At 37.2% G+C, this 22358-nt stretch overlaps 1 protein-coding gene across 3 annotated transcripts in view; it reads left to right on the plus strand.

Annotated features, from left to right (window-relative positions):
• The window catches only part of MAGI3 (membrane associated guanylate kinase, WW and PDZ domain containing 3), a 245123-nt gene that overhangs the window by 156048 nt on the left and 66717 nt on the right, over positions 1 to 22358 (plus strand). For all 3 annotated transcript variants that reach the window (XM_044238942.1, XM_044238941.1, XM_044238940.1), the window contains exons 3-4: positions 14754 to 14873; positions 19610 to 19819. In XM_044238942.1, coding sequence (XP_044094877.1) covers positions 14754 to 14873; positions 19610 to 19819 — 330 coding nt within the window. The remainder of the gene's footprint in view (positions 1 to 14753; positions 14874 to 19609; positions 19820 to 22358) is intronic.

Here is a 22358-nt window from a genome sequence, read left to right on the forward strand (position 1 = left end):
GCCTGCCCAGATACGTTCCTTAAATACCAATCCTTCTGTACTGCCTTAGACCCTCACCCTTTCTTGCTTGAACTTTTTTTTTTTTTTTTTAACAGATAACAATATGTAGGGGCAAAGAGTGAGGTGAAAATCTTGATCCTGGGACAAGTTACTTGACCTTCCTGAACCCCAGACTCCCCATATATAAAATGTGAATAACAAGAGACACCTCTTACGTAGTTCTAAGAATTAAAATGAGAACACGAGTGCAAACCACGTGTCCTTGAGTAGGCCCTCAGTGTCTCCTCTTCCCCATTCTAGCTGCTTCCCCACCTCCCATGTCCCCTCGCTCTGGTCTCTTAGTGCATGTGTGATTCTTGTCCATCTCCAGATTATCTTTCAGAGTCTCTCACTGAGTGTAAGTCCAGATTCTTTTACATGCTATAAATTATTTGGTTTTTGTCTTTAAATCTGACTTCTTATGTATGATTTCCTCCTGTAAATCTACCTGGTTGGATTTCAGAATTGCAACTCCTGCCTTATTTTCTTTGCATTTGCCTGGTGTATCTTTGTCTGTTGTTTTAATCTCTCATCTTTCTGAAGGTCTTTGTTTGCAAATAGTGTTGGACGTTTTAGCCAACCTGGAACTTTCTTTATATTTATTGATGTGATCTATGTCTTTAGTCTCCTGTTTTGTCATGGTTTTCTATTTTACCTATATACACATCTTTTGTATAAAAAGCCTTCACCACAGGGGCACCTGGGTGGCTCAGTGGGTTAAAGCCTCTGTCTTCGGCTCAGGTCATGATCCCAGGGTCCTGGGATGGAGCCCCACATCGGGCTCTCTGCTCAGCAGGGAGCCTGCTTCCTCCTCTCTCTCTGCCTGCCTCTCTGCCTACGTGTGATCTCTGTCAAAAAAAAAAAAAAAAGCCTTTACCACGTGCATAATCCATTTTATTTCCCCTCTCTCCTGTTAGAAAGGTTTATATCTTTATTTTAATGGGTACCTTTATACTTCTATATAATACTCTGTTCTTCCTCCCTTCCTTTTTTCGTTTTTGTCCCAACAGTGAACGATATTAAATTATCTAGTTATTGCTTCTTACTCCTTCCTTCTCTCTCCCATCATCTGACTTGAAATAATTTTTTTACCCCAAAGATAATCAGCAAGCTTATTCCATTTCACATATGCTTTCCTCATTATCACTTTTTTTTGATACTTGACCTGTGTCTATATTAACAGAACAAACAACCATTATGTATCGCACTCTCCCCTTTATTATCATCATTTATTCTTTATTCTGTGGGTAAATACACATCGAATATAACTACCAATCCTTATGTTGTTGTTTCTTCAATAACTGTGGTTTTCTAAAGCTTCTTCTTTTCTAGATTTCCCAGGAAAGAGTCAGAGGATCATCACAGTTGGTCTAAGGCCTTTATGCTTGCAAGTTTGTTTGGATGTATATGAAATCCTTGCCTTATATTTTCTTTCCTTGACTATCTTAATTCTATTAGTTGATTATCTGATTGTCTTCTGGCATAAAGCGTTGCTCTTTAAAGGTCTAAAAACAATCTGATTTTCATTACCTTGTAAGTAACTTGGTATTTTGCCTATGTGAGGTGTCTCAGGGTAGCATTTTTAGTTTCATAGCTCTAGAGCTCCCTCTTCCCTTGTTAAAACAACTCAATAAAAACATGGACTTTCGGCTGTACTCTGCACTTTTACTTGGGTCTTCTTTTAAATTTACTTGTGATGTCCTAGTTTTGAAGTTTCTCCTCAGTGTGAGGTTTTGAAAGGAGTTACAGTTTATTTGATTGTCATTCATAAGGTCCAAACAGCTGCAGCCTTTTCAGATCCTAAGAGGACCTATTCACCGAGACACTAAAGTTTCCACAACTCCTCCAAGAATGCAGTGGTATGTCAGTAACAGCATACCAAATGGTCTGTAATTACCATTCTTTACTAAAAGATACCAAATCTTCTTGGAGAAAATTCTGATTCCAGGTCTGGCGCAAGGAAAGAATAAGATGAGCTTGGAACATCTAATTATCCCAGAAAGTATGTAAATGCCTAAAAGACTATGGGGACATATCAGAAGCACATTTTTTTTAAAAGCCATCTAGAATGGGTGCCCACTGACAAGATCTGAAACAATTTGAGCAACAAAATTAATCAGAGAAAGAAAGACTTCTACTGTTACTACTCTATTGAAGGGACAAGACTATGATCTCTAATAGAAGTAGAAAGGAGACTGCACACAAAGGAGTCCTATGGTTTCATCAGCCTTCTGCCTGGTTTCACATTCTGGGCCATGTTATAAGGAGGGAAACCCCAGGGAGAATACAGAGGATTCTGAGTTGAGGAGGCAGAAGTCTGAGTTCAAGAAGTCTGAGGTGCCTGAGATTTGCAGGACAGAGCTATGAAGAAAGGAGAGGAGAGAGCTATGAAGAAAAGGAGCTCTAATAATAAGCACAAGTACCCCCTTGACTCTGTTGCTGAATACTAAGCTGAGAATGTATGGGATGAGACCCCTACATGGCATGCACAGATTGTCTGGGAGCCATAAGTTAGCAGTTTTCAGAGTTTATGCAGTGCTGGGAGAATCTGGGTTCTAGTCCACCTGAGTGGAGAGACCTCAAGGGTCATGGCTTACTAGTAGGGCTAAAATAGTTGTAAGCTCCTTGCGGCCCATTTTAACAAAGCTTAATTAAGCAGGCCCCCAAAGGATCAAGTAAATATGCATATAACTTAATTGTTAGCAAAAAGAAAGGAAGGAGGGAAGGGAGAAAAGGGGAAAACCAACAGCCTTTAAAGGAAGACAACAAAATTTTGACATGGAATAACATAGTATTTACAATGCCTAGTGTCTAATAAAAATTATTAGATATACAAAAAAGAAGAAAATATGGCCCATAATCAAAAGAAAAGTCAGCTGATTTAAAAAAAACAGAAATAGATGACATATAAACAGGTATGACCAAAGTAAGCATTTTAGAGTTATTATAAATATGCTCAAGGATTTAAAAGTATGAATAAAACAAAAGAGAAAATGAAATTTTTTTTTTAAAGAATTAAATGGAACTTCAAAAATTCATGGATGGGCTTAACAGCAGATTAGAAACTGCAGAAGAAAAGATTGGTGAACTTGAAGACATACCAATATAAATGAATCAGACTGAAACAGAGAGGAAGTAGACTGAAAACATAGCTTTTTGTTTTTTAAAGTTACCAGAGAAAGAAGGAGAGAAAGAAAGAAAGGAAGGAAGGAAGGAAGGAAGGAAGGAAGGAAGGAAAGAAAGAGACATTTCTGCTTCTGCCATGAAATACTAACTGGTACTGGATTTACCTTCTTACTGTAAACAGCTAGAAATTGGGCTGTTTTCAGAAATTGGGTCATATGCAGAGCAGGACTGTGATTGGTTCATACTGAGCTATATGCACACTGTCAAACCAAAGAGGGGAGATATGGAAAAAAACAAATGAGGAACTATAGGCTGAAATTTTTCCAAATTTTAGGAAAACTATAAATCCACAGAGCTGTGGATCTCAACAAACCCCAAGAAGAAACATTAAAAAAAAATCAATATATTATAATCTAATTGCTCAAAGCCATTGATAGAGAAAATGTGAAAGGCAGACAGAAAAAAGATACATTAAATACAAGGGAAGAAAGAATGACCGTGGACTTGTCAGCAGAAATCAGTACAAGCCAAAAATCAACCAAATGTCATCTTCAACATGCTGAAAGGAAAAACTGCCAATCTAGATTTCTACATGCAACAAAAATATCCTTAAATAATTTTTCAGGCCAAAAAAGAAAAAATGGTGAAGGAATTTTTCACCAACAGACTTGCACTAGAAGAAATACTAAAGGAAATTTTCAGGTGGAATGGAAATGGTACCAGAGTGAAAAACTGAAAGAAAATAGATAACCTCATAACTGGAGTTTAAGATTTCAACACCTCCTTTAGAGTAGGTAAGCAAAAGATCAGTAAGGTTATAACAGGGATAACACTTTGAATCAACTTGACCTAATGGCTATGTATTAGAACATGCCTCCCAACAACAAAATATTTATTCTTTTCTAGAGTACAGGAACATTTACAAATGAAGACCATATTCTAGGGCATAAAACAAGATTCAATAAATTTAAAAGAGTTTAAGTCATATAAAATTGTATCCTGTGATCATAATGGAATTGCAAGAAATCACTTAACAGAAAATTATTTTGAAAATCTCTGATTATTTGGAAATTAAATAGCACACTTCTAAATAACCTGTGAGTTAAAGCCACAAAGAAAAATACAAAATATTACACATATCAATTAGCATGTCAGAACATAACAAACCTAACATAACAATTTGTGGAATGTTGCTACAATGGTGTTTAGAGGGAAATTTATAGTGTTAAATACTTAGAAAATAATATAGATCTCAATCAGTGATCTAAACTTCTAGCAAAAGAAGAGCAAAGTAAAGAATTTAGCAAAAGAGCAAAATAAACCCAAATTAAGTAGAAGAAAGAAAATAAAGATAAGTCAATAAACTAGAAAACAGAGACTAGAGTAATCAATGAAACCCAAAGTTGATTTTTTTTCTGATCACTAAAACTGTTAAACTTCTAGCCATAGAAGGTAAAGAGAGAAAACATTGTTTAACATTATTAGGAATGAGGGAGATGGCATCATTAAAAATTCTACAGATGTTAAGTGGACAGTCAGAAATATTCTAAACAACCTGACAACAGTAAACTGAACTCAGATAAAATGGAAAAATTCCTTGGAGGAAGAAAACTACCAATATTCACTCAAGAAGAAATAGATGAGAGATGCCTGGCTCAGTCAGTTAAGCATCTGCTTTCAGCTCAGGCCATGATCCCACGGTCCTGGGATTGAGCCCTGTGTCAGACGCCCTGCTTGGTGGGGAGTCTGCATATCTCTCCCCCTCTGTCCCTCCTCATTTGTTCTCTGTCTGTCAGAGACAGATAAAATCCTTAAAAATAAAGAAGAAATAGATGAGCTTAATAGTAGCTCTCAATCTGTTAAAGGAATTGAATTTGTAGTTTGTAATTTTCCCATTAAGAAAGCATCAGGCCCAAGATGGTACAGGTGAATTGTTCTGAATAGTTGAAGAAATAATATCAATTCTACACAGACTTTTTAAGAAAATAGAGGAGGAGGGAACTTCCCAACTCATTCTGTGATCTGATCATTATCCTGATTCTAAAACCAGACAAGGACATTAAAAGAAAATAATATTAGACCACAATTTTTCATGGACATAGAACTTAAAACTCCTCAAAATATTTTAGCAAAATATATATATATATATATGGCAATATGTAAGCAGGATAATAGATTACGACCAAGGAGTTGTGACAGGAAAGCAAGGTTGGGATAACATTTGAAATTTATATAGTAATGGACTGGAAAAGAAAAACAAAACACATGATCTCCTCAAATAGATGCAGAAAAAAAAACACCTGACAAAATTCAACTCCCATTCATGGTAGAATCACTCAGAAAACTAGTCTGCCATTTATTATTTAGTGCCTCTTGACTTCAAGTTACTCTTTTTTGCCCGGGTATGATATTGCAACTTTCCTCCTTTGCCAACTGGTAGGTACAACATCAAATTATCTTGGGGCTGGCAGGAAGTATACTGGAGAAAGAAGAGTCATCTTTTCCTACTTCCAGTGTGTCTTTTTCTTTTTGCTCCTGCCTGCAAAAAGACAGTCCATTTCAGCAGTGCTCCAGCAGTCAGTTTCCCACCTCACAGGCGGCTGCCTGAATTCCTCCAGTGCACCTGCTGACTTCCTTGCAGTTTCTTAATGAGTTTGATGGGCACCCCACATGGCTCCCCAGATATCAACAATATTCCCTACAAGTGGTTTCCTACTGGGTTTCTGACAAGTCCAGCCAATGTCCCAGATGGTTTTCTAAGAAGTTCGAAACAGCTCCCACCACAGGCAGCTTACTGGTGAATTTCATCAGTACTCCAGCAGACTGTTCCTTGTCTGCCAGCCTTGACCCATCAACTATGAACCAGATCCGTACCCAGGCTACGACCGCACCTTCTCAGAGAAGTCTGAATCCCAGAGTTGGGGAACATTCCTCTCTTCCACGTTTGTTCCTTATTTGAGTGTTCTCCCTCAGCTCTAGGGTGCTATTCTTTAAAGTTCTCTTTTATTTCCTCTTAGTTAATTCCTTGTAAATAGTTAATCATTTTTTATATTAAGCTCTCCTTGTTCAAATTACCATGTTTCTCTCACCTGTTTGGGTGCTGGTCAATACAGAATTGGTACTGGTGGTAGTCCTGGGAGACAAACCCTCTAAGAAGGAATTTTAGATTTGGTCTTGTTCTTTGGCTTGAGCCCAGTGCCATGTTCCTTCCACTGGAAATAGGGTGCTCGTAATTCATCACAATTGAATGACAGTGTAAACTGGTTGATTGAGGTGAAGTGCTAGCTGAATCAAGTACCTTTGGAACCCAAATGGCAGCCCTCGACCTTTATGGCAGAAGAATGATGGCTACAAACACCATGGTGCAAAATGGCTTTTCCTGAGTGTACCAAGCACTTTAAAAATCTCCTGGTTTATTATTATTATTATTATTATAAATCAATAAAACAAAGCTATAAGTCTCAACACTTATATCTGTTACAGACATTTGCTGATAGAAAACATTAAAAGGAAACATAAATACAAAAAAAAAAGTTAAAAGTTTGAAACATAAATCCATCCATATATCCTATTCGAAATTTTCACTCCTAAAATGAACTTGTAAAATACAAGAAGTATCACTTGTCTTATTTGATAATTTTGACTTTGGTAACAAATATTCCAGACATTTAAAAAATTTTTCATATTACATTCATGCTCCTGAAATTATTATGTGTCCAAAAGCATCTTCAGATTGGTCATTGGTCATTGGTCATTTGAATAAGCTCACTTTCTTTTTTAATGGTGAAAATATGTTGTCTCCTTGCCCCAATTTTGGTTTTGCCATTGATATCTATATTGCTTTTACTTCAGATTTTACACCAGTTACTGATTTCAGGTTGCAGTGTTCCACAACAACATTCGCTTCTCTACATTTCTTCTATTAAAGGATTTACAAAGCACTGAAACTCTTAGCACATATTCAAACAGCGGAAAATGCCAAAGCTCATCGTTGGGTAGTATTCAAATAACATTCAGATCTGCCTTCAAGGTTAACATTACATAGAATCACACATCAGAACTGCCAATTTAAAGACTTATTTAGTTTTCAAAACCAGTGATTTTTGGAGAATACCACTCGTAGGATTTATATGAAGTATAAATGCATCTAACCGCGCTAATAGTGTATTTGCGAGAAAGACTCACTGTTAGCAGACAGGGCCTTGACCTCACACTTGTAGCTCAGGGACAGCTGCACGTGGATTGTGACTGCTGCTCTCCCACGTGCTTCTGTCCTGATGCCTGGAAATGTCGCCTTGACCATTCACTTTCATTTGTCAGTATTTTCTGCTCTTTGCTTTCAGTTGGTATCTTTAGATTCCTTCAAATCAGTAACATCTCTATGTCAGATAATCAAGCTTTAATTCTCATAGGAGAATTATAATACTTTTTCCCCTGATTTTCTCTATCAACTGATTTTTCTGAGGACTTAGAAAAAGGAAATTGGCTGAGAGACTTCAAGGAGGAATGCCTACATGGAAACAGTAATGTAAATCGACTATAGCTCTCATCGAGGAGTTGGTGAGAATGTGAAGTGTATTTACTTCGGGACATTTTCTTTTAAACATACACTTACCATATGACCCAGCGTTTCCACTCCTAGGTATTAACATAAATTTAAATATGTGTCTGCCCAAGGACTTGTAAGTTTATAACTGCCTTATTTATAGTGTCCCAAATCTGGAACCATCCCAAATGTCCATCGATGGTGAATGTGTAATCAAATTTTGGTATATCTGTACAACAGAATACCACTTAGCAGTAAAAGGATGTTGAACCACAGCATGATAGATCTCAGAAGCATCATGCTAAGTGAAAGAGACCAGGTACAAACCACTACTGGAATCAGTGAGAGCTACTGGAATCAGTGTATGATTCTACGTATATGAGATTCTGTTAAACACAAAACTACAGTGACAGCTGATTAGCCACTGCCACAGGGACATAAGAAAACCTTTAGGAGTGATGAATCCCAAGACTTAAAGAATTGTACTGCTGGAATTAGTGAATTTGATTGTAGGTCAGTTATATCCAAATAGAGCGACCAACTAGATTCCCACAATTGTTTTCTTTTATATCATTAATAATTAGAAAATGAAAGTTTACAGAAAAATATTTATAATAGCATATAGGCATTTGAAATACCTAGAAATTAATCTTTAAAGAAATGTAAAGACTTCTGCGAGATAAAATTAAGAGGTCATAAAGAAGATCTGAGTATACCGACCGATTTTTTTGTTCCTGGATTAAAGATTCAATATGGTGAAGACAGGAGTTCTCCTCAAATTGATTAATAGATTCATTCTAATCCCATAAAAATTCCAGCATGTTTTGCCTCTTTCTCTGATTCCAGGTTTTATATGGAAGGGCTAAAAATAGAAAAAACAAAATAGGTGGACTTGTTCTACTCTATACCAAGATTTATCATGGCAATATAATAATTATAGCACCATTGGTAATGGTGCAGGAATGGTCAGTGGATAAACTGGATGGAGGAGAAAGCCCAGTAACACCCAGTTTTATGTAGACATTTCTATATGAGATTTCTATGATAGAAGCGACATGCCTGATGAGAAGCGGAAATAACTTGATTTTTCAGTAAGTGTGTTGAGTAGCCGTCTGGGAAAAAAAAGAAGTTGTGCTACTATCCCCCATCAGGCTGAAAAAGATCTGTTTTAGTGCACTAAAGTACCAGGTGTGAAAGGCAAATTTGTGATGCTTTTAACAAAGAATATAGGATATCTCCATCCTTAGGAAGGATTTCTTCAATAAGACACAGAATCATTAGCTATAAAGGGAAGGATTCATAAAGTTGAGTACAATAAAATGAAAAACTATCATTAAAGGACCATTAAAAAAGATGAGAAAAAATCAGAGTGGGAGAAGATACTATCTGTTGTGCTACAACATTTGTTTCTGTAACACCAGTAAGTTCATATATGATTGGTAAGTAGGTAGGGTAATGATGTCAATTTAATGAAGGTAATATTGGTTCTTACTCCATTTTCCCCAGCAAGCTAATGTTTTGTGTTATTAAGTAGCAGTGAGTAAACAGAATATACAGAGTTGAATGTCTCATGCACTGTGCATGGTGCCCATTCACCTCGGTTTGGCCTCTGTTCTCAATTTAGACATGTGCTTTATCTTAAAAATCATTTATTGCACTTTTTGCCTTTTCTTCATTATTCAGTAGCTCCAGCTCCCCTTATAACACTTTCTGTCAAGCTATCTTTTCTTTTATTTTTTAAAAATTGTTATTTAAAGGGCCGCCTGGGTGGCTCAGTGGGTTAAAGCCTCTGCCTTCGGCTCAGGTCATAATCCCAGGGTCCTGGGATCGAGCCCCGCATCAGGCTCTCTGCTCAGCAGGAAGCCTGCTTCCCCTTCTCTCTCTGCCTGCCTCTCTGCCTACTTGTGACTGTCAAATAAATAAATAAAATCTTTTAAAAAAAATTGTTATTTAAAGACAAAGTATTTTATTTACTCTGGTATTTTTATTGGGAATTTAAAATATCTTTTTAAAACTGCCCTACTATTTTTAACTGGGGTCATTAGTGATTTTGCTAGGCTCTGGTTACAAAGTTCCAACAGGTTTTGAGAAGTCAAACCTAATGTATTTTCTCTGTAAGCTCTACTCTTTGGGGAACACAGTTTTATAGAAAGTACTGTTTCTAGAAAGTACTTTTAAAAATTTTTTAATATATTTTTTATTAACATATAATGTATTATTAGCCCCAGGGGTACAGGTCTGTTTATCGCCATGTTTACACTTCACAGTGCTCATCATATCACATACCTACCTCAATGTCCATAACCCAACCACCCTCTCCCTATAGAAAGTATTTTTTTAAAAAGATTTATTTATTCGTTGTAGAGAGCAAGCACAAGTGGGAGGGGCAGAGGGAAAGGAAGAGAGAATTTTTTTTTTTAAGATTTTATTTATTTATTTGACAGACAGAGATTATAAGTAGGCAGAGAGGCAGGCAGAGAGAGAGGAGGAAGCAGGCTCCCCGCTGAGCAGAGAGCCCAATGTGGGGCTCGATCCCAGGAGCCTCAGGTCCTAGGACCTGAGCCGAAGGCAGAGGCTTTAACCCACTAAGCCACCCAGGCACCCCAGGAAGAGAGAATCTTAATCAGTGAGCACTGATTAAACTTAAACACTGAGCACAGAACCTGCCACAGGTCTGGAGACCATGACCTAGGACGAAACCAAGAGTTGGTTGCCCAACCGACTGTGCTACCCAGGCTCCCCCTTATTTCACGTTTTTGTAGAAACTCTCCCTTTGCAACATATATCTGGCAAAGGACTGGAATGCTTTATCAATACCAAGCCACAGTTATTTTACACTTTAACTTACTGTCTGCAATTGTATTGTATCTTACACTAGATGGAATCTTTTGATTTTATTTTATTTCTTTTTAAAGATTTTATTTACTTATTTGACAGAGAGAGATCACAAGTAGGCAGAGAGGCAGGCAGAGAGAGAGAAGGGGGAAGCAGGCTCCCTGCTGAGCAGAGAGCCCAATGCGGGACTCAATCCCAGGACCCTGAGATCATGAGCTGAGCCGAAGGCAGAGGCTTAACCCACTGAGCCACCCAGGTGCCCGAATCTTTTGATTTTAATTGCCAGGGTTTTTTTCTTTTTTTCTGATAAAATAGCAGTGCATTTTGGAAGCTGTTAATTACTTAGATTTGATAAAGTACTATAGTAAAGAACTACAAATCAAGTTTTAGAAGACAGGCACCCCAACAGAGAAGTGGCAAAAGCCTTGAACAGTCACTTCACAACAGAAGAAATCTCTATGGCTAATAAATACTTGAAAAAGAACGTGTGATGCCATAAATCAGTTGCACATTAAATACACAGTGAGATGCCTTCACATGGTGGTGGAAGTTTAAAAACCTGACTACAAGTGTTAACGTGGACATAAAAGGATGCGTATGGCATGATTCCGTTCATATGAAGTTACAAAAGAGGCAAAACTAAGCTGTGGGAATGCATTATGTAATTGGTAAAACAAAAAACATTTTAAAGAAGAATGGAAATCAGCATCACAAATATCAAGATTGTGGGTACTTTTGGTGGTGGAGGAAGGAGAGATGATTGCAGGTGTACAAGAGGTTTTTTGGTCTCCTGGTGATACTCTGCTTATTCACTTGGGTGGGTTTGCTTTATTATTACTTGTTAAACTTTACATATATGTCTTATGTACCTGTCTGTATATTTCAGGATAAAACACCAAAAGGGGAATGATCAGTTACATCAAATGTTGCTGCTAGGTTAGGTATTATGAGGACTGAGATTTGAGTATTGGGCTAAGCAAAGTGGAAACCTCTGATGAACACAGCACATTGTCTCAGTGGAGTGGTGGGGCAGTGATCTGATTGGATTGGGCTCGAGAAACAGGGAGAAAAGAGGAGTTAGAGACCATTAGTATACAGAACTTGGAGGAATTTTTATGTAAAAAGAAATACAGTAGGGACTGGAGGTGATATAGAAAGCTTTACATTAAATATATAGAGTATCAGGAGAATATCAAGATAAATTTTCTGGAACGCTGAAGGCAATAGGGTAGGGTAGATGTAAAGCGAGAACTTTTTATATGTATGGGATTACCCATTTTTGGAGAGAGGATGTGAAAATTTTTAAAACCTACATTGGTAGAGAATTAACATTTAAGCCCTTTTTAAGTCTTGGAAATATATGTATGTGTGTCACACAGAACATTTCATATCTGCTAATGGAAAGAATCATGAACATCATCTTGCTTAACACCACTTTGCAGAAAGAGAATGAGGCTCAGAGAGATTAAGTGCTTGCTTAAAATTGTACCATTACTAACAATCCCCGACTAAAACAGAGTAGCTTGCCCCTCGGATCAGTGCTCTTTTTATAGTATTATCTATAATACAGTTTGCTCTTAAATCGGGTTTTTCAGGTTTTATATAATCAGGATATTTCATAGTGGAGTTTATTTGGATAATATTTCTATTAGCCTTTGTTGCATAACAAATCACCCCAGAACTTAATGGCTTAAAATAAGCATCATGTATTATTTCTCATGAGTCTGTGAGTTAGATGAGCTCAACTGGGATCACTCATGTGGCCGCAGTCATTGGCACCTTCACTGGAGTTAGAGGGGCTAAGAGGGCCTCACTTACATGGCTAGAACCTTGGTGCTATTTGTTGGCTGGGGCTCTCTCATCGTAGTGTAACCTGGACTTCCATACTTGGTGGTGGAACCGTTCCAAGAAAGCAAAGATGGAAGTCTAGACTCCTGAACCCGTACATCATCACATCCTCTGCGTTAAATTTTTCAAAGCAAATCATAAACCCAGTCCAGATTTCAGATGAAGCAGCAAGCTGCCCCATCTCTTGATAAGAGGAGGCACAAAATATTGTGGCCATGTTTTCCTATCTATCATAGATAATTATAAATTTTAGTCATTAAATTTATTTTCCAATGTTAATTTTTAGTTAATATGAAGCTAAAAGCTATGGATTTGGGGAATCTAACAATGTAGTTTAGCCCATGCATGAGAAAACAAATTTGACAATAACAAAAATATCTTAACAAAAGAAAGTTCTGTTTCGAGCTTTTTTATCCTTTGTGATATAAAACAGATAAAAGAAATGCTCATTTTTTAATAAAAAGTTGGGTAAGAACAAGGGGAAAAACTTACTGAATATAATCTCTGTTGCTTATAGTATTGACTAAATCATTTTCTAAGATTGTTAATGTTTTATTGTCTTTGTGGATTTTTTTCATGTTACAGAATATAATAGAATGTAATACAACTAAAAAGAGCAATTAATAATTTTCCATTAATTATAACAGTGTATTAATACACATATATATAATATGTAACATTATTTCCAGATAGTGTGCCAATTATATTTGTGTAAAGTTTCATGTAATTTACTTGACAACTGTCTATATTGAGTACCTACTATGATTTCACTGTGTTAAGACTTGGGACTGTTATTCTGAACCATGTAGACATGATTCTTTCATGGTCCATCCCAGGAAGGAATCAGGGAAGGTTTTCTAAAGAAACTTCTTAAGCCAGGATGTAAAGGATGAGTAGATAGATGTTAGCTGAGGTAAGAGTGGGAAAGGGAAGAGGAAGTCTTCCAGGGAAAGGGACGACTTGGACAAAGTCCTTGTGGAGGTAAGCAAGTTCAAGAAACATTAGAAGAACTAAAAAAAGTCCCCCAAACAAACGAAAAATCAATTATGGCTAAAGCCTAGAATGTGAAAGGGGTGAGGCAAGAAAGAACCTGAAGAGGATTTTCATACTGAAGATCATAGGAAACCTTTGATAGAGATTTTTTTGTTCAGATCATTATTTTGGAGAAGTCACTGGCTGCAGTTCGGGTAAGGGACATAGCCGGGGAAGAGTAAGTGTTGATCCTATGATACCAACATTACAGACCATACCTAGTGCTATGAATTAGGTGAGTGTGAGAATGAAGAAAAGTGTATAAATCCTAGACATATTGAAGCGATTGAGTCAACCTGATTTACTGACCAGATGTGGAATGGAGAGAGGAACCCAGGATGGCAGACTCTCTGCCCGCTGGCATGGAGTGCCATTAACGACTAGGGAGCATAAGTGGAGGAACAGTTTTGAGAAGGCATTGTTGTGCAGGATTTGCTACAATATCCCAAATCTGTTTTGAGGCTAAACCCTTGGTTCTCTTCTTTGTATTCTCTACTATTTGAAATAATGTTTTTGGTATCAGTTCACAAAAATGTTGGTTCATATTCAGGAAAACTCAGTCACATGTAGCAATGCTGCCATAACCTGACTTTATACTTCTGATCTGAAAGATTTTACTTTAGTGTGAATTCCTTGATACGAATTTGCTATTCTGTTGCCATAGTGTATTTCATTAAATAATGTACTTCTTAAATTTTTGAAATTACTTAAAGAGAATAATGGCTAAGAAGCAATATGTGAGTACCTATCTTAAGCCTTTTATTCATTAAACTAAAATAATCTCATAGTTAATATTTGTCCAAATTTTAAAACTTAAGTATGTTAAAAGAACTTCTAAAAATTGTTTGTTTTGATTTATACCAGAAAAAAATACATAAGGTAGCTTAATAAAAATGAAATCTGTATACACCTGAAACTAATATTGTATGTCAACTATACTTAAATTAAAAAAAAAAAAGAATAACCGTGTCCCACAAAATATGAAGTCTTATCATTTGTGGATTTCTCTTTCCTTCAGATGTTAAGTGGTGATAATTGAGGTGATAGAAAGTTAGCTTCCTTTGACAGTAGAAATCTGTTAGTCTTTGTAGTTTGAATTTCATAGCTATCTGTAGATTATATTAAAGTATATTTAGTCATCTTACATTATTGTCCTACCGTCACCTAAAAACATTGCCTAAAATTTTCTGATCCTCATTCTAGAAGGTACCATATATTCAGTAGTGTGTTTTCTCCCATGTGTTCTCTATGGACTGTATTTTCTATTCTCACTATTTTGTAAGTTTAAAGCAACCTGTTTTTTTTTCTTTTTTTTTTTTCTTCTTAGGCACTACAAGGGCCCCCAGGGATGGGGAAGTACCAGGGGTGGACTATAATTTCATTTCTGTTGAACAGTTCAAAGCACTGGAAGAGAGTGGAGCACTATTAGAAAGTGGAACGTATGATGGTATGTCCCCAAATACTAACAACAGCAGCAACCCAGGAAACTATCTAAATGTCTGGAATTACTTCAAAGGGAATTTGATTAGTAAAGTACCATTTTTTTTAAGTTGTTTCCTCTTCGTCTTTGGGAACGTTTTCTTTTTGTGAGCCGTATGTAATTTACAACCTAAAATGGGATTAAATAGTAAGCAGAAGCATTCCATCATATTATAAAGCTGATTGTGAAGAATATACAGAAAGCCTTCAAACCAGACAGTTTGCATATTTTGTAGTAATTCATATTCATCATATGAACTCAACAAGTGTTTGTTGTTTGCTTTCTATTTGTGGTTAGGATTCCAAATGCTGTGCACTTTAAATAATCTATATTGTGGCTCTCTTGGAGAAAAGAGAATATAGATTGGGGGGAAAACAACAAAAATGGAATAATTGGTTTTCTTTTCATATCTCTTCTCTACTCTTTTCTGGGAAGTAGAGACTTACTCAGTTTCAATTTTTAAATGATGCTGTGTTCCATCCTTTGTTCTCCCTTCCCTGGCATGCTTGTCCACTCCCATAGCACGCTGTACTTCTCCATCATTGCTTTCTTGTGTAGTGGTAGTGGCCTTTTTCACAAGCCTGGTGGGAAAACCATATCACGTCTTTCTTAGTAGTATCTTAATGCCTAGAGATGGTTCAGTAGTGTTCAATAAATACTAACCTTGTATTCCACATATCCAAGTCTGCACTGGTGTTCTAGCCAAAAGAATAATTCTTTGTAATTTCTCTTTAGATGGACCCTGGGCTCAAAATGGTGGAGTCATCATTTACTCGTTCCCTCTCCTTGGAGTTCCCATCTGTCTGTCACCAAATCTGGTCATTTCTTTCTCTGTAACGGCTTTCATGATGCCTTTCTTTTCACTCACACCTCCTCACAGGCTCCGGACAAGCTCACGTCTGGGCTACTGCGGCCGTGCCTTCCCTCTGTCCAACCCACCTGCCCATTGCTGTCATACTTGTCTCCCCCCTGTGGTGCCCGGCTCGTGTCTGTCCTCTTCAGAGTCTCCCGAGATCTCCTTTTTGCCTGCTTATGTGTCTTGTGTGCATGCATGTATTATTTGCATCAGGACTGTGCTCTCGATCTCATCCAGTTTTTAACCGTTCTCCATTATTTCAGTGTTTCTTAGATTCATTCATGTCACTGTCCTTTATTTACGTGTAATCATTGCCTTTTAACCACTGCACAGTGCTCTGCTGCCTTCTACTGAACCCCTCTTCTAGTAACTGACTTCCAGATTGCTTCAGGTCCCCCCGCACCACCACAGATAGAGCCACAGCATTCTCCTCCTCTAAACATGTGTGAGGATGTCCCCTACCCAGGGGCAGAATTGTCGGGTTATAAGGTCTGCCAGTACTTAGTCTGATGAAGGAGTCGCGGCAGCTCCGCCGCTGCATTCCCGCGAGCCTTGCTTGGGGGCTGGGTTCCTGTAGCACTAGGGGAAGGATTCCATGTCCTCACTGGCCTGCTCTATCATTTGGCCAATCTGAAGCTTGTGGAGTGGGAGCTCCTTTTAATTCTAGCTTCTCTGGTAGTCAGAGCGTTGGAGTACCTTTTTATATGCTTGTTGGTGTTTTGGACTTCTGCACGTTGTCTTTTCATTTGTGTCGTATATTTTTTTTTAAAGTGTGATCTCAATCCACATTCCAGTTTATGGACTTTCCTCAGATAGTTAGGTATTTATTTAGATGTTAATTCCTTATTGGACACAGATCTTTTCTCCCGTTTTATCACTTCATATGCTTGTCCGTTTGTCTCTTTGTTAAGCAGAAATCCTTAATTTTTGTATGTCAGATTTATCACTGTTTTTCTTAGGGTTTGTGCTTTTGAAGTTTTGTTGAAGAAGTCCTGCTCTGTCCCTAGATCACAAAGGCATTTTCCTTCATTTTTCTCTGTTAAGTATAAGAACATGGGAGATGACAAAGTGGCATATTACATATTATTAATTGCTATGTGCTAAATTTAAAGGAAATGCAAATTGAGGTAGACCATTTCACACCCATAAGATTGACAGAAATTTTAAAGTCTGATAATTGTAGGAAGAGGAAACTCCTGTATACTGGTGGCAAGAGTATAAAATGATACAGTCCCTTTGGGGTGCATCTTGGCAATAGCTAGTAAATTTGAAGATGCACTTAACTCTTACCCAGAAGTTCCCTTTCTGGAAGCCTGCTCTAGAGAAATCTTTATCTATGTGCCTACATAGTCACATACCAGAACAGTTATTACAGCATTATTTGAAATAGGGAGAGAACGGAAACAGCTCTGTTTTAGTAGGGGAATTCATAATATTTACTTTAACTTGTTCATGAAAATGGACTATTATACAGCAATTAAATAAACTTGACTCTACATATATGAACAGGAACAAGTCTTAGAAATATAATTGTATAAAAGGAAAGTTATCAAAGAATATAGTACAGCATACTGTTTATAAAAATATATGAAACGTTAGAAAAACCTTTATGAACCTTTAATGAAAACAATGGTATTTACATATTATGTATGCATATACATTCATCCTAATTGTACACAATGTGCAGGGAAATGACACATACCAACTTCAGGACAACTCAGGGAGAGCATGGGAAGGACTGACAGGAAGTTAGGACCTTAACTGGACATGTGACCATGTAAGTATGTCCTTAAACAGGGAGAAACTGGAGACCTGAGAGGAATCTAGCAAAAGTTAAATAAATAAATAAGTTTCTAATATAATTATCTGTGATTTTGTATGTATTTAAAATATTTGATAGTTGGTAGTTCTATTTGAAAAATAAAAAAAAACCTTCAGAAAAGAAAAAAGAGGCAGGAAAAAAACTCTCCAAAACAGTTTCAAAAAGATGAAAACCTTTTTCTGTCATTAACTATAGTCAAGATTCACAGACCATGTCATTTTTATGCCTTGCTGTGTCTCAAATCTTGATATTTATCAACAACTCAAGAAAAATAGACTCAATTTCCTTATAAGCAATGCTAGTTTTCTTTAAGTCCAATAATTATGTTTAAATAAGGAAGTTCCAGAATTTATTATGAAGTCCTAAAATCTTAATGATCATGGGTGGCAATCAAAATATCCTTAATTTGTCTGATTTCACCCTAGAAAACAGGTAAACTTCCTAGAGTGAGATAATAATTACTAAGACTACACAATAAATCATATGTCTAATGTTGCTACTAAAACTACCATCCTTAGGGAAGGAGGATTTTTTATTTTTATCATGGAATGTCCAGATTCCTGGGTAGCATGATCGTTGGACACAGTGCAGGAAAAATTGAGATCCTGGAGCATCCTGTTCCCCAACCAGACCTCTCTTTGGAATATTTCTGGGTCCTCCATCCCAGAGAAGTATGAGCTGGCCTCTTTACTGGGTCCTCGTTTTACTCTGGGCTAGAAAGTTTGCAGAGACCCTCTGAGTCTGTTTTAATACAAATCTTTGCATCCATCTGCCTGACGGGTAACTCCATTTCAAATGTGGACTTGGGAGCAATGGAGTACTTGAGTGGGGAGAGAGGCAAGATGTAACCGAAAAATTTTTTGGTTTGATTTCATTGTTTTGTCTTGAGTATTTTAATGACAGTCACCACCCAAACAAAGTCAGATGTCCAAAGAATTTATCTTAATGCTTTTCCCACAAGGCACACATGGCTCAAGGTAAATTGATTTGTAGATTTGCCTCTGTATGGTGGTGAACAACCTATGCTTTTTTTCATCAGAGACAAATAATTCATTATATACTCCATTAATTTATTTTATGTGATGAGCATCTTAACTGCCTCTTTAGGAGTCCAGGAATTTGATTAGAAGGTGTGATTTTAAAAATAAATAAATGAAAGAAGAGTGTGAATATTTTATTCCCTAACTATTATCTTTCGATAGCATTAGCATAGTGGCTGATAAAAGGTAGAAACTAGCAGGAGCCACAGATTGTTAATGTAGCTAGAGCTTTTGAGTGGTTTTCCATTGTATTTGGCTCCCTACTGGGAACTGCATGACGAATTAAGATATTCAGTTGTTTTCATCCTACTCTGGAACATTTATTTTTACTGCAAAAATTCCTGATCTTCAAGACTTAGAATATTAAAGTATTTCTTGCTTTCCTGAGAGTAAGCCAATATTGGATTATGCTAATAATGTCTCTATTTGTTCAATAAATTGTCAAATAAAATAATTAGAATGCTCAAAGAACCTAAAAATTACTTTTATATAAACAGCCTACATTTCAGCACACACTGGTTCTTAGCTTTATCCTTTACCCACATATTTCCTCATTTTACCAAAATAGTTCATTATGTTACACATCAGAATGAAATTATTTGAGTTCGTTTTCTCTTCTTTTACTCCCACTTCTTATGCCAGTTAGTCTTACATGAGAGCATTGATGCATTTAAATTCACAAATCAGGCCCTAATTTAGAGCCCATGCAAATCAAGCCCTGTAGGAATAAATATATAAAGTCAACTTCCTATCCTTAGTACAAATAGTATTAAGAAGTTAGCATTAGAATATACATGGTGAAGGACACTTGAGAAATTAGTTCTTCTGTTTTCTCCCTCCTCCACTCCCAGGAAGAAGTGTTTGGGTTTCCTTTTGGCCATTCAGAAACCTTGGTATGAAGCAGCAGGGCAGAGACATGGGATCGTTTTGTTCTGACTCTCGGTTGAACATCAGTCCTTTCAGCTGCCTATTTTGTCCATTTCAGGAAACTTCTATGGAACTCCCAAGCCTCCAGCAGAACCCAGCCCTTTCCAGCCAGATCCTGTTGATCAGGTCCTCTTCGATAATGAGTTTGACACAGAATCCCAAAGAAAACGAACTACATCTGTCAGCAAGATGGAAAGAATGGACAGCTCTCTACCTGAAGAGGAAGAGGACGAGGACAAGGATGCTGTCAATGGCAGTGGAACTGCAGGTTTGTAAATAGATGAACAACTTCTCATTGATCTTGGGTTGGCTTGAACACGACACGGACCTGGAAGCAGTAGAATCTCTCCCAAAGCATGCGTAGAGCAAGTGATGCGATTCTAATTATTTGTAAAAGGTTGTGTGTGGAATGAAGTGTGTCTCTGCCAACCGTCTTACAAGCTGAGGTGAAGTGGCACCAAGTGGCAGTTGTGATCAGTCCGTGATAAGCTATCATTAGAAATAACATAACCTGCCATGATCCCACTGCTTGAAAGATTTGAGGTTCTGGGAGATGAAAATCTGGTTGGTCTACGTCGTACTTTACAGGGTATGAACAAAATAGAGTTTTAAGATACAGGCTTCAACTAAAAACATGCCAGTAAAAATTATCTGAAAGATGTGTTAGCGCTATGTTGAGTTTAAATTCTGAACCACTAAAAAAAAAAAATTTCTTTTTCCAGACCTCTCTTATTTTTCACTAAATGCAAAACCAACAGAAATTTAGTGGTGAAGAATCTTCCTTCAAGTACCCCCTAAAAAATGCAGTGGTTGCTTGGAAGACTTTTACCCTTCTAATTGAGCATATAAGTAGGAAGCTACAGAAACTCAGCAGAACTAATTCTGGGCCATTTATTATAATATGTTTATTCAAAGCGCTACAAGATGAGCTTCACAAAGGCTGGAAGTTTTGCTTGTTTTGTTCATTGCTGTAATCCTCGCACCGTAAACAGTGCCTGGCACAAAGTAGGAACGAAGAAAAATATTTCCTTGATACCCAATAAATGGATGAATTTGATAACATCCCCAAATTTGCAGAACCCATTACCATATTATTTTCCCAAAGCATCAGTGTTTTCTTTCATCAGCTACTAAAATTTACCGTCTTAATATGTCCATTTGTGTCGTGCTGTGGAGTATGAGTCCTGTCTTACAGTCCTAACATCTCACATAGCTACGCCACATAATATGTTTGATGTTAAATTAATTACCCCAGTATACTTGGGTGTAGAGACTGAAAAGAGGCCTGAAAAGGTTTAGGTGAATTCAGTCTAATTCTTTACCCGCGTTTAGTTAAGGGAAATCATCACACAGTACAGCCATTTGATGTTGATATCAGCTTTGTTCTCCCACCAAGTGAATGAAATCTGTTAACATTTTTAAATGTTTAAGACTGGGATTAGAGACCATAAATCTGTCCCAAGGTGGGAATTTACATATTCTCATTTGGGGCAGGGCGGGGGCGGGTGTTCTCTTTTACTTCCTAATGCAGAGCTTCTCAGTGACCACTGCAGTTTCTTCGGAAGGAATCCTCTCTGTGATCTGCATAGCTTTGTGTTTGTCTTGTAAGCCCGTGGTTAAACCAGAGGTTACTAACTTTTGCTGGTGATATTTAAAGGGCGAGTATCCAAGAGTGGGAGGCAGTTTGTATTGTGTGTGGGCACTTCCGCTGGATTATATATTTCTTTGTAAGAGAAAATATCCACACTATTTAACGAAAAAAGCAAAAACAAAAATACAGGACTAAAAGCCCTTGGTCTTTTCTGAGTAAGTACGAACTCTAGTTGTTAACTTACTGAAAGCTGTGGAAATGTGCTTTGTGTGTTGCTTTTGGGGACTAGAATTCCTGCCTTGAAAAATCAGAAAATTGTTGGTGATGGAAGGGGTGAGGGGATAGTTAAAGAATAATTTGTATACACCAGTATGTGTATTATTTTATATCTTGCTGAAGAATTCATGTGAGAATGCTAATATGCCCACATAGGAAGACATATGTTATACAATAATGCTAAAACTTTTTTCCAAGTGTTGCTTGTTACATAAACAGTATTTTCAAGTCATTGGCTATTAAGCAAACTCTCTCAAACAGTCACCTCAACTGTGTTCAGACAAGTATAAGAGATCATATAGTTGCATTTGTTTTTCTCCAACATACTTCTGCCCCAAGATTGTGATTCCCTTCCAGACTGATTTACAGATTGGGTGCCTTTTAATTTCTGTCACTTTTTTCCGCCTGGAGAATGAATCGTGTGTTTTATTCAAGCTACGCATTCAACAAATAGTTATTGAGCACCTGCCAGGCCACTAAGTGGTAGGCATTTTTCTAACAGCTAGGAATAAAGCACTGAACAAAACAGACAAAAACTCCTGTCTTCATGAACTTTGCCTTCTAGTGGGAGAGAAAGAATTATCCAACATGAATCAATGACATATGGCATATTAGAGAGTGCTAACGAGAAAAAGCAGAGGAGGAGAAGGATAAAAAGTGGTGGTGGCTAAAGTTTGTGATTTTAGGTAGAATAGCAGGAAAGATCTCACTGAGAAGAGGACTTTGAAAGAAGTGATGGTGTAAACTCAAAATATCTGGGAGGAGAACATTCCAGCCAGAGGGAATTTTAAGTACAACTGCCTTGAGGTGGGAGCATGCCTGGAATATTCAGACAAAGGCAAGGAAACCAATGTAGTTGGATTCAATGTGGACAATGCATTATATGTGGTTGGAGCAGAGGGATGGAATGAAATAGAACAACGAGCAATGAGATCATTCG

The sequence above is a fragment of the Neovison vison genome, chromosome 2 (assembly GCF_020171115.1).
Source record: "Neovison vison isolate M4711 chromosome 2, ASM_NN_V1, whole genome shotgun sequence".
In the NCBI taxonomy this organism is placed as follows: Eukaryota; Metazoa; Chordata; class Mammalia; order Carnivora; family Mustelidae; genus Neogale; species Neogale vison.